General features: G+C 42.1%; 1 protein-coding gene across 9 annotated transcripts in view; it reads right to left on the reverse strand.

Annotated features, from left to right (window-relative positions):
• LOC101920172 (sodium/potassium/calcium exchanger 3) overlaps positions 1–12,415 on the reverse strand; it is a 280,196-nt gene that overhangs the window by 25,627 nt on the left and 242,154 nt on the right. For all 9 annotated transcript variants that reach the window (XR_008749300.1, XR_008749303.1, XR_008749302.1 and 6 more), the window contains exons 18-21: positions 7,961–8,153; positions 7,008–7,119; positions 4,409–4,481; positions 2,438–2,529 (exon numbers count right to left, since the gene is read on the reverse strand). Coding sequence is in view for 5 of the 9 variants with exons in the window: in XM_055816643.1 (XP_055672618.1) it covers positions 2,438–2,529; positions 4,409–4,481; positions 7,008–7,119; positions 7,961–8,153 (470 nt within the window). In the remaining 4 variants the exon portion in view is untranslated. The remainder of the gene's footprint in view (positions 1–2,437; positions 2,530–4,408; positions 4,482–7,007; positions 7,120–7,960; positions 8,154–12,415) is intronic.

The following is a 12,415-nucleotide window of genomic DNA, read 5'->3' on the forward strand; positions in this document are numbered from 1 at the left end:
GCTATGCAGACCAAATCCTTGTGTCTCCAAGAGCACTGGCCTGCAGCCCTGCCTTTGCAACAGTGACACAGTCTGCCTGATGTTTTAGACACTCAGCAGCACATAAATAAGCTAAATGTGCAGCCCCAACACCAGCAGTGTGGAAAACCTGTGCTAGACCAGCAAGTTTCAGCTGCAGCCTCTGCACTTGTCCCAGCAAAGCATCAGCATGTTTGGAAAACTGAGTCCATGGTAAAGTCCATCGGCTCCTGAAACCATGAAGACTGAAACCAGACAGGCCCTTGAGGACAGCAATCAGACTGAAATAAGGGAGGAATACTAGAGGAGGGAGATTTTGCTAATATTTGCCAATCTTGACACGGCTGCTTTTCCAGTAGTTGTGAAGATGCCTCATCTGGGCTGTCAGCAGTGACACCTGAGCCCAGCTGCAGGAATGCCAAGCACTCCACAACAGGGTCTGTATCCAACAGCTGTCTCACCGAAGGGGCACAGGACAGGAAATGGCTTGTGGTGACAGGCCACTGCCAGAGAACACATGCAGGCACAGACATACTTCTCTACATAGTCATGCCATGCTGCTGGTTTTTTTCCATCTCTGTTAACTTCACATTCTGCCTGCAGATCCCTCACCAGACCAGCCAGTGTGCCTGGCACATGGGCTGTCACAAACACCCATGACATAAGCACTGCTGCAGGTGAAACACAAGAGACCAAGAGAGGGAATCTTGCATTCAGCACAATGAAACCTTACAGGCTGGCAACAGCCTTGAGACCTTTACCACCAGTTCTTCCTGATGTGGTTTTTGCTGGGCTACATGCTGTTGACCTACCTTGTGTAGTTCCCCCTCCGAGCTTAGAGCAAAACAGAGCTCTGGCAGAAGCTACAACCCTCCAGGTTCAGACCAGGGTGTTATAGTGCCTACATGTTGCCTAAGGAAAGCTCATGCTTAGCAGGAAGGGCTCTTGGGAGTTTTTAAGCATCTCTTGGGTCTAGAGCATTGAAGGGCTGACTTCCTGTGTGCCCTTTTGCACATGAACACCTACGACTTCATCAAAATCTTAACTTTGTTGTCTGATTTTTGCTCACAGAAACTGTGATCTTAATCTGGTGTATAGTAGCTAACTGATCCCAAATACACCAACCACACAGACACTGATCCATCAGTCTCCTCCTCAGCTTTCAAATGCATTAGCTTAACAAAACAACACACACAATGAGGAGAAAGACTGTTCCAAGAGCAAGACTAACTCTGCAGCAAGTAGGCCACAGCGCTCTCGGGTACTGAGGACAAAGACAGTATGGTTAGTCTGGAGAGTTTGCTCGACACCACCATTAACATCTCCTATGGAAAAACTCACCTAACGTTACTTGAAAAATCCATGCTTTTTTGTGTGTATTTGTTGAAAATATATTGGAAAATACATATATAATTCCCTAAACTTGCAAATAAGCAGTGCAGAAGTCATTAATCTCCTCTCTAAAACTAATCCTTTAATTGCATTGCTACTGCAGCAAAACAAAATGCAAAGCAGTGCAATACTTCCCTGCATATGGCTTTGCTGCAAAGTCCCACCAAATGGTTCTAGAGAGCCTCATACCAACACTCAGATTTAGCAAGGATCTGTTCATAAATCAAAGATTATTCAAATGTCTACTGCGACAAAGACTGCTGACAGTCAACCCTCCCTTCCTGCAAAAGGAAATGAGGCCATTCAGCACTTTGCAGGAGTTGCTCAACAACTCATCAGGGTGGAGCCCATGTTTCACATCCAGCCAGACTCTGCCTCTCCCGCAAGCTCAAGGCATATTTTCCAATGAGCCTGTGTTTGGTTGTACCAGCCAAGCTATGCAAGTGCATTTTCTTTTATTATTTAAAAAACGTCAAACCAATGCACATGGATACATTCTGCGTATCTTAGGTATGCACTCCTCCTCCCATCAACATGCTACTGCACTGAACTACTGATCTCAAAACCCACCATTCTAAGATCATACCTCAATCTGAACAGAAGTTTTATTAACAGTGAACCTCAATTCATACACTCTCCTTGCAACTCCAGGAGATTATCAAGCTAGTGCCTGCTACGCAAGCCAGCAGCCAACATGAGCTCTTGGAGGAGAAGCTACATCAAATACTTGTCTGGGGATTGTTAAGATTTGCTTTGCCCAGAGGCTGCCCATAGAGGAAAGAAGAGAAGAAAGGAAGGAAGGAAACAGCACTAACAAAAAAATGTCACAGAAGGCACAGAAAGAAGGAAGAGCACCAAGGTCACCATTGGGCAAGTGCAAGGTTTGGCCTTCTCAACAGGAGAAGCTGTTTTTCTAAATGAAATCTGTATCATCACTGACCAATGCAAGCTACTTACTGATACAGACTATTTCTTCAAGCTTACAGCAATGCTACACAGAATAACATCTTTAAAGACAACTACTTACTCAGTCCAAGCTGAGCAATCTCTTCAAGTTCAGCTTCTGTCTTTGTAGCAGCTATAGCATGAGGCAACTTCAGGGTGAATGGAAGAACATCCCTGTTGTCAAAAACAATCGTGGTTTTCATAACAACATCCACAGCTTTAAAAGCATTTGTTTTCAACACTGGCAGTGGTCAAGTTCTGATTCTTATTTTCTTCTTGAGCTGTGGCAGGTAGCAAGAACCTTAAACACACAGCACACAGTGAAAACATTACCAGCCCCAGGGCTCCTTTACATTGGAAAGTGGTGTGAAGTGCAAATGGCAGTTGGGTCCCCAGGACTCTCTTCAGGCTCGTTTCCACAGAACTATCCAGTATTTTCTGCTAGTACAGCAGAAGCTTTTACACCTGGTCTTTTACAAGCATACTGGTGAGAAGCAAAAGTTTTATCTGCCCTCAACCCTTTATCAAAGCTTCTTATTTTCTGAATATGCTGTGGACTGCTCTTAAAGCCAAATTCCAGTTCTCAGAAAAAATATTTAAATGAGTACTTGGGCAGCTACTCTAAACATTTCTAAGCTAGGAATTAGTTAGTGCTACTCTGTACTAGACTGAAAACACAACTTAAGAAAGTCTTTATGATTTATTCTCATATGTGGTTTCTCTTCACTGCATACTAGATGTTCAACAGATGTCTACAAAGGGAGATAAATACATGAACAACAACATAAGCCAAATACAGTGTAAAAAGCTTTTGGGCAGAGATTTTAAGGGACAAAACGACTTAACCATATGTACATTGTATGAATGCTGCCATCAACCAGTACTATACCACTTGCCTGCTCAATTGGTACTGATACACCCTCAAACAACAGTGTATGCTAGACTGCAAAATGTGTAGTAGAAGTACCTATGTAATGAAAAGTAAATGAGAACAAATGGAGCACCAGAATCCTACATACAATAGGTGTCAGCATTATTGGTTTTTTAAGGTTGTGAACAAGCCAATCTGTTGTAACAGAGACAGATAGTGGGCTTTAATCCCATAAATATTCTCTACATTGTATGTTACCTTGTTGAAAAAACAGGATCTCAGAACACCACTCAAATTCAAATCAAGCATATGCACAAGACGTGTTACCTAAAAAGTATCTGAAAAGACACTTCCAATATGTACAGCATGACAAAAGGGAGGCCTGTAACAAAGGGGGTCTGGACAATTCACCACAAACAAAAACAGCAGACAGCAACCCAGGTATATCCCAGTGAGCTTTTCCCACACCACAAATCACCACTGTTGGCACTAATTGGCAACCTCACTGTAGTAAAAGAACCAAGGCCATCAAAGTTGCCTCTCCCCACCCACCCCTCCTTCAGAAAATGTGCAGATGTGCAGTCTGGCCACGTCCTGTCTGTGGATAAATGTAAGGCTTGAGTATCAGTCTGGGAGTTTTCACCAGTAAACTAAAGTCAAATTGAAAAGCACTTAAAAGAGATAAAAAGACTAGCTATTTTTTCTCTGCCTACTACCTGTAAAACAAGTTGGGCAACCATAAATTGGAAAGCTGATGAGGCAGTTCTTGTTGTTCACAATTTACATTCGCATCTCTCAGTTGCTATGTTCTACAGTGTAATCTTGACATTTTTCCACTAAGCTCCAAAAATGCTTTTTGCTAGTAACTCCAAGAAATGCATGTTGCAAGACAGTTTATGGTGCTTATTGAGTTACAGAGCCGTTAAGAAAGCATTACAAGATATCAGCTAAAGTTCAACTTGGCAGCACCTCACAGCTGGGTGTGTAATGTAACACTAGCCTTCCAATAATCAGTACCAAATAAGACAAAGAGACTTGCTTCCAATCCTCATCTCTTATTTATCCCATCACTTTCTAAGACTACCCAGGAGGATTGGCAACATAAAAATGCTGAGTCATATCCTTGAGACACTTTTTCAAGACAGTCTAGCAAATGTGACTAAGAACATAACACCATCCTACCTGCTAATACAGTAGAAAGCAACGAGCCTGAATAGATCAGCAAAACTTATGCCAGACCCCTCCAAGGAAAACGCTGTGAAGAAAGTTACGAAAGGGAATCACACATCTATTCATCATTTGTTAGAAAAGCTTAATAAAATGCATCTCAAATTTTTGCACAGAATTAATAAGTTTGCACCTAGCTACTGTTTGGTTAAGAGACGACAACTGCACAGAAGAGTACACATCTCTGCTAAGGCATCTTCAAGCATAATCTTGGCAGTGATTTTGCATTTTCGGTTCCAAACATACGGTCCAATTCCCAAGAAACAGATAAGAGCATGATGAGAATTGCACATTTTGCTAATACACAATAATCAATAACTGAGGCTCTGTTTGCCCAGTGTACTAATACACCTAATTTTAAATCTCTTATTTCCTCCTCTTGCATTCCATTCTGCTCACTTCTCTTCCACCCAGATGTGTTAGCACCTAATGGAAGATGATAAATTTTCATCCACGTCAAGAAAACCATTTAACCTAAAAATCCCTTAATCTCAGATGATACTGCTTCATGCTTTTGCCTTGCACCATGGGGGAGGAAGACACAAGCAGTGCCTTTCAACTTTTTCCACTCCATACCATTGTTTCTTACTGATAGAAATACTTGTTTACAGTAATAATCACATAGAAGTGATTGCCACCTCACTTAAACTCTCTCTGATTCCAGCAGCATATCTCACCCAATGACTACAAAGATCAAGTGGAAGAAACTCCTAGAGCAAAATGGTCTAGATTTTTTGCCTCTGGGCATAACCAAAACCAGAACAGAAGGAATAGCATTTATGAAACATAAAGGCAGCATAAGGCAGTTCCTGAAGTACACAAACACTGGTCTCTTGCAGCCTCAGCCAAGTTCTATATAGGGGTGAATGTGAAGTCTGTGATTGCTTCAGCCCACCCCCAAGCTAAAAAAGCCAGACCATGGGGGCAAATCTCCAGCTGGCATGCGCACACTGTCGCTTTTTCACCAGAAGAAGAATGCTTTTGAAATTCATCTCCCAAGGAGAGTACTTCCATTACTGCAGACGCTTCAGACATCTGAGCTGAAACAAGGCAGACTCCTGGCCTTGGTGGGGAAAGCCAGAAGCCACGCAGCAGCTGTGGATACCTCAGAAATGCCTCTCAGGGAGCAGCAAAGGTGTAATTTTGTCAGTACTCCATGCTATAAAGCCAGGTCCCCCATACCAAACTTCCAGTGCTACTGACTATAACGTCTGCACATGAAGCAGAGGAGAACTTGAAGTCAGGTACTGATCTTTTAGCCAGCCTTTACACTGAAGGACAGGTCAACCTGGTCATTTTATGTGCCCAGATAAAGGGATTTCTTTAAGAGACACACTAACTATGCAGATGGTAAGCAGGCAGGTGATCTGGGGGCAGGCTAAGAGAAGATGAGTGTTCAGATCCCCAATTACAATTAAAACCTCAACTATGACTGGTGAGTAAAAACATCAATAGATACCTCCCCCTTGTGGTAAAATTTTGTTCATGAAAGGAAATACATTATTATTTTATTTTCTAGGTGGGAGAGAGGTAATTCACTAGTTTAACAAGCCTACAAACACAGCTTTAGATCACACTTCGACCAACTGTCACTGATAGCTTTTTCTTCTCTTTGCCATGCCTCGTTTCTAACAGGAACCAAAACCAGACATTGCAGATTTAACTTTTTGTTGCTGTGAGCACGGAAGGGAGAGGTAAAAAGGAAAAACTCAACAAAATGATCTCAGTTTGCTAACAGAAGTTAACTACAGACCCTCTGCTGCAGGGAAGTTCAACTTAAATTGCTGCAACTTTTCTACAGTTTTCATTTTTTGTTGGAATGAACCATTTGCTCCATTTGCAGTTTCTGCACCATGTACACTCAACAGCTGCAGCTTCTCTTTTTCATTCCTATATCTCTCAAACAATTTTCACACCCACCCTCTCAAGAGATGAGGGCAGTATTGTTTTAAAGATGACTTGGAACTCTCACATTTTCTCATTTCAATTAGAAAACAGGGAATAAACACAGTTGGAATTAAAAAACAAAAACCATCGATCTCGCATCAGAAACAGTTCCAAAGGGTTAAAATCCATCTAGTTACTACTTTTTTTTAAAGGGCAAAAAAACCCAACCACACCCAACTTTTTAGACAGAGAGCACTCATGACAGAGTTGCATTCAAGAACACCCCTGAGCACAAGAAAATGCACATTCCGTGGCCAGCAGACAGGACTCTAGACTATAGTCTGTCTATAGACTATAGACAGAAGGTAACTAAGTTTCTACAGAGGATAACTACCCATAATAAGCAATGAATCCTGGATTCAGCAAGGTGCTTGAAAAAAATTTTTCCAGTTGTGTCCAGGACAGACTTAGGTGTTTCTGTGTATCCTCCTTTCTCCAGGACGTGGCCTGACCCACTCAAAGAGCCCTCCTCAGAGAGCACCGAAGGCAGCTGGTGACACTATTTGCATGACTTTGGGTATCCTCTGCTGTGAGCTTCACCAATGCAGAGTGCTCCAGGCTCATGCAGGGTGCCAAATAGCTGAAAGGAATGTAACTCACAACTTACTGTATGTGCTTTCTTTTATTGCAAATTCTTTTAGGCAGGACCCACACTCACTGGGCAGACAGAGAGAGAGGACTTTCTTCTGCAATCTTGCAGATTTCCTAACCAGAAATATCTGTTGTGGAGAAGGCAAAAGGACATGGGTTTAGCTTCATCACAGATGCCTTAATAGAGAAATATTATAGGCAACAGGAACTAAAACAACTTCATGATCTCTGATCTACATAAAATGTCTTACAATTTTACTCTGTTGTTACTGTATCAGGTCAAACAGCTTGGTGTAAAATGACAGCAGAATATTTAGAAAAGCATCTCAACCTCGTATAACACAGACACATGACACCAAGTTCATTATGCCCTTCTCTGAGCTCTCCAGTTTAACACACGGCAAATCCCAAGTCTTGAGTCAAGTTACAGTGTCTGGAGGAGACAGACGGAGGAATGCTCCTGTATAACACCAGCCTGTTCACACAATCCTGCTGCACCAGGATGGAGCAGCATCAGACACATGCCAAAAGCCTCATCCAAGCAGACAGGACCTGGTTTCCATCACAGCAACTGTAGTGCAGGCACCAGTAAAGGATAAAATACTGACATATCCCATTTATCTATTGCTTTCTCATTTTGGGGAAAATACACCTGTTACATACAGCCTTGGTTTAGCAAGGCCCAGCTTTGGAGCTGTACTTGCAGCAGTCTGGTTCTCGGCTCCAGAGGACCTCAAACTCATCCTCCAATGTATTAGCCTGGGTAGTGGGTCACACTGCAACTGGTCCAGCTGCCAAGTGCTCAGGAAACCCTCACTCGGATTATCTAAAGCACTGAAGAAATGGGGGTGGGATGTTAGTTGCTTAGGGTTTTTTGGTTTTTTTTTTTTTGTTTGGTTTGTTGTTTGTTTGGGGGGATTAATTTTTTTAAAACACTTGCATCAAATAAATAGAAACACAATTTCTTACCCCAGGAGGCTGGGCCTGCAGAATTTCCATGGCTTCAGTATCGTTCAGACCAAGCTGCAGCCACACAGGGTGAGTATGGAGGAGCTTGTCCAATATGCTTAGCTTGTTGGATAGGCTGTCATATCCAGAGTCCCGGACGCAGCTTTTTACATCATTTTTCTCAGGAGAGACATTATCCATGTCCTTTACTAGGCTGTGAAAATTTTTTTAAAAAAATTAAATTAGACATGGCAACCTCCCATAAACAATCACTCATTTAAGCAAACAGAGTTATCACAAAGCTATTAGCACTGCTGGCACTCTGGACTGGTACTTCTACTGAGAATTCATATAATTAGTATACACAGAAATTATCTTATCCACAAGATTTCTTTCTTTCACTTGTCCTCAAGTTAAAAGCTAGCTTTGAGATAAGCCTTAGCATTCTTCAATTAGCTTGTTGAAATCCAGCAATCACTTCAGATACAGGTTTATGTGCCTACATGACCAACTGACTATTTCACATCCTTTCCTTGTTATGTTCACATTTTGAAGAGAAGTTTTTCCAAGGTATTTATGCAATTCAGATATTTTTATTCCGAGACAGGCTGCAAAAGCTGCAACTCACAGAAATCTTACTCTGTCCCACCTGCCAGAAAAATCTGTTCAATACTCTGGCAATGGAGCAACCCACTGCCTGTTGACAAATGCTGCAAATGCAAGCACTTTCTCTGCCTGTAGGGACTACTTCCACAACAGAAGCCTATGAACTAGCATCTCTCCATCTTAACCCTCAGACTACTGTCCTGCCTGTCCTGCTCTACCACCCCTGTCATCTCTGCAGCTGCATACCCATCTTTGTTCCCCTCTGCAAACAAGTGGTCAGAGACCTCAGTCAGGAGAAGGGAGGGGAAGAGGGGGGAGAGGAAGGGGTTAAATCCCCCACATAACCCCGCCCCCCAAGGCACAGCTTCATTAAGAAATCATATTAAGTGGCAGTAATTTTTTAATGGTCCATGCTCTGAATTCTCCAAATATTTACGTTTTTGCCATTTTGCTGTGAAAGGTCCTTACCTCACATTTTAGTACTACCATTCCCAGGATCATAAGAAAGTATGGAATTGTATATTTATGCTCCTAATTCCTTTGGCTCTGGATCGACTCCTATGCAAGGAATAAAGGTTAAGCTAAGTGTGAATGTGGCAAAATAAAGTTAAAACTTATTTGGGGCAGGCAAATTATTGCTAAATGCAGTAATGAAGTACAGTTCTTGGAGGCTACAGACACTTGTTATGCATGAAAAACCCAGATAAATTGAATACTTTGAGAATTCCTTTTGTTACGCAAAGCTTTGCCATCATTCAGATAACACAGAACACCCGGTACGATTGTACATGTGTTGCTGGTTCAAATTCCCCATTTTTGAGCTAAAAGTACATCCTGTGATTCTTCCAGCGCTAGAAATCACTACAGAATAGTTACTCCGGTAACTTCCTGATGACAGTATTTGAGCACAGACAAAAAAACACCCTGCAAACTCAAGATCTGACTCACTAAGACTCAGGCACAGAGGCTGCGTTCCCCTTAACAGACTTTTTCTGGTGGCAGAAGAGGCCCTGAGCAGCAGAGGGCAACACAGCTGCATTTCTCCACTGCAAACCGTCTTGCAGTTCTTATAATCTTTGCTTTTTGGGTAGGCTGTAAGCATCATGAACAGCATTTACCACCTTCATTAGGCCAGCTACTGTACCCAGAGCAACTGGGTAAAGACTTCAACAAACACAGGAGCCACTGAATACTTAAAACCAACCAAACAAAAATCACACCCCCCTGGCCCCACAAGAAGTGCACAACCCTGAAACAAAACCCATCCCACCAACCAACCAACGAAAAACCCCAGAACAACCAAACTTCTTTTTTTGTAGCTTTGGTCAGCAACTTGCAGCATCTCTGGACGGGTCTAAAAAGGAAAAGAAATGGTGTAGAGAACTTTCACCGCATGCTCAGATAAGAACTGGCACACCATTCAAACTTTTCATTTCCTGGATCAATTATCAGTACCGGATCACCTGCATGCCTCTCCCTTCCTTTTCATCCTCTTATCTTTTTATTTAGGATATTATGCCTTTTAGATTTGTAAGGCATCTAAAATGCAGCTGATCTTCCCTCCTCAAGCATCAAAGGCTGTTGGTAACTACCAATATGCCTTCAAGGGGCACAAAATGCACAGAAGCATGAGGTGTGCGGAAGGGAAGTTGTGTTTACATCAGTTACGACAGGGCTCTGAGACTGTGACAATAGGACTCCTGTGTTCCCCTATCATACACTGAAACACTAGGTTTTGCTGGGACCATGGCTGAATGTCCACAGAAGTAGACCCATGAATCACAAAAGTGTTTTCATGAGCTATACCTCCAGTAAATATTGCTCAAAAGCTTTCCACTCACCTTTGGAGCCAGTTAGCAATACAAACCAAAGACAGCTGTGGCAAAGTACATGTTACACACTGACACTGGGTGTGGGTTTATCTAGATATAACTTCTTTCCATTCCTTGCTGAAGAGGTGGAAACTAAACATGTTGCAGAGGGAATATGCCTGTGAGGGAAAAATATTTTGCCTACAAAAAAAAGAGTTACATCACGTGCAAAAAAGGTGCATGACCGATATCAACTAAAAGGCCTGGCACTGCTCGCTACCACTAAACAATCTAAAGCCAGTAAGAGTTTGCACATGTACGTAGGGTCAACAGTGTCCCTCTTAGGTATGGCTGGCTTAATGTTGTCAAACTGTTATAAATCAGAAGATTAATTTGAATAGGGAGCTGACGGGTTTTTGGAACCTCGAGGTACATAGATGCACAATCCTTCCCACATGGCTGAGATCCAAGGAGGAACCTTACTAACCTAGATACACATGCACCTCCTTGTTGCAGCTGCTTCTGCTCCCCTCAAGAAATAAGCCAAAGATTATGAGTATCTGATCATGACAAGACTTTCTGGCGCTCCTAAACACCACTAGTTCAAACCACCCCAACGCACCTCAGCTAGATCAGTACTAGTATGTTATTGTAATCCACAGGAAGGTAAACTGGGAACAAACAACACTTTAAAAAAAATACTTCCTACCCAAAAAATAAAGAAAGAGGCAGTGAGAAAGATCAGACCTGTTGAACTCTGGCAAGAGCACAGCTTGGAAAAACCACATCTAGCAAGCCACATAGAACCCATCAGGAAGCTGCTTCCCAAGGTCCAGGAGTTACGTGCAGTCAGAAATCCACTGGTCTGCTCTGACCGCCTATTTGCAATGGCTGAGCACAACTGAGCATCACAGGCTCAAGTTTATTTTTTATTCTTAAATTTATTTTGATTAATGATCCAGTCACTAAACGTACAGTCAAACCCTGACACACAGGAGTTCTTGAAATCTGGGACTGGGATATGTGTGTGTAGCTTCACTGGAAACAACAGCATGGAAAGAAGAGCCATGTTAGTTCCTCACAACCGCCTGATTAATTCAAGTCTATAGAATAAGAAGTTGCCATAACCTAAATGCCAGCAAAATATGCTGTACATTATGCAACAAATAAACTTATTTCCTGCTTTTTACTTTTGAGGTTTTGGGGGGTTTTTTTGGCTTTGGGATTTTTGGTTGGTTTTTTTTGGTTTTTTTTTTGTTGTTGTTGTTTTTTTTGTTTTTTTTTTTTTTTTTTTTTGTTTTTTTTTTTTTTACAGTGACTCCCAATAAAAAACAATCTGACTACATCACATTAAACAAAAAATCAAAACATAAGTCGACCTCCGTGGATGGTCTACATTAATGCAGGGGTACTACAATGGTTCCTCTGTAGTGGGAGAGGAGTTTAATGCAACTTGCAGTGAATTAAAGAAAACACATGATTCATGGAAGTTTCCTTAGATTTGAGAAAACCCATAAGCATGTAGGAAGTAAACAGAGGTTACTGCCAAGATTAAACAATGCTGTGCTGCCTCCTGGTTAGACCTAGCTTACAGTAAAAAGGGCAAGGAACAGGTTGAAACCTGTAACCAGAATGATCCTCTCCCTCTTACCCACAGGACTGTAACATACACCTTGATCACATATCCATGAAGCAAATGCTCCTGCCCTCCCACTGTTTTCTACAGCGATTTTTCTTTTTGGTGTCTCAAATCCTACCTATGCTTCTTGCTCTAGTCTTATAAACTCTAAACTTGTAACATTTCTCCCATTTTTTTGGTGGGACTCGGGACAATGAGCCTATCTGCTCTCTGAAGCTACTGTCAACCTCCCCAACATCCTGCACAGACAAACTGTAGACTGAGAAATGGACTTTTTTTCTCTCTTTGGGATTACGGGCACAGCAAAGGTGCATCCAGCTTGCATGCACATCCTATGGGGATGACCAATGCTGTTCCATGGGTTTTCTGTGTTGAATTAAGCTAAGGCAGCTTCTGTAGGATTTACACAAACACACGTAC

The sequence above is a fragment of the Falco peregrinus genome, chromosome 11 (assembly GCF_023634155.1).
Source record: "Falco peregrinus isolate bFalPer1 chromosome 11, bFalPer1.pri, whole genome shotgun sequence".
In the NCBI taxonomy this organism is placed as follows: domain Eukaryota; kingdom Metazoa; phylum Chordata; class Aves; order Falconiformes; family Falconidae; genus Falco; species Falco peregrinus.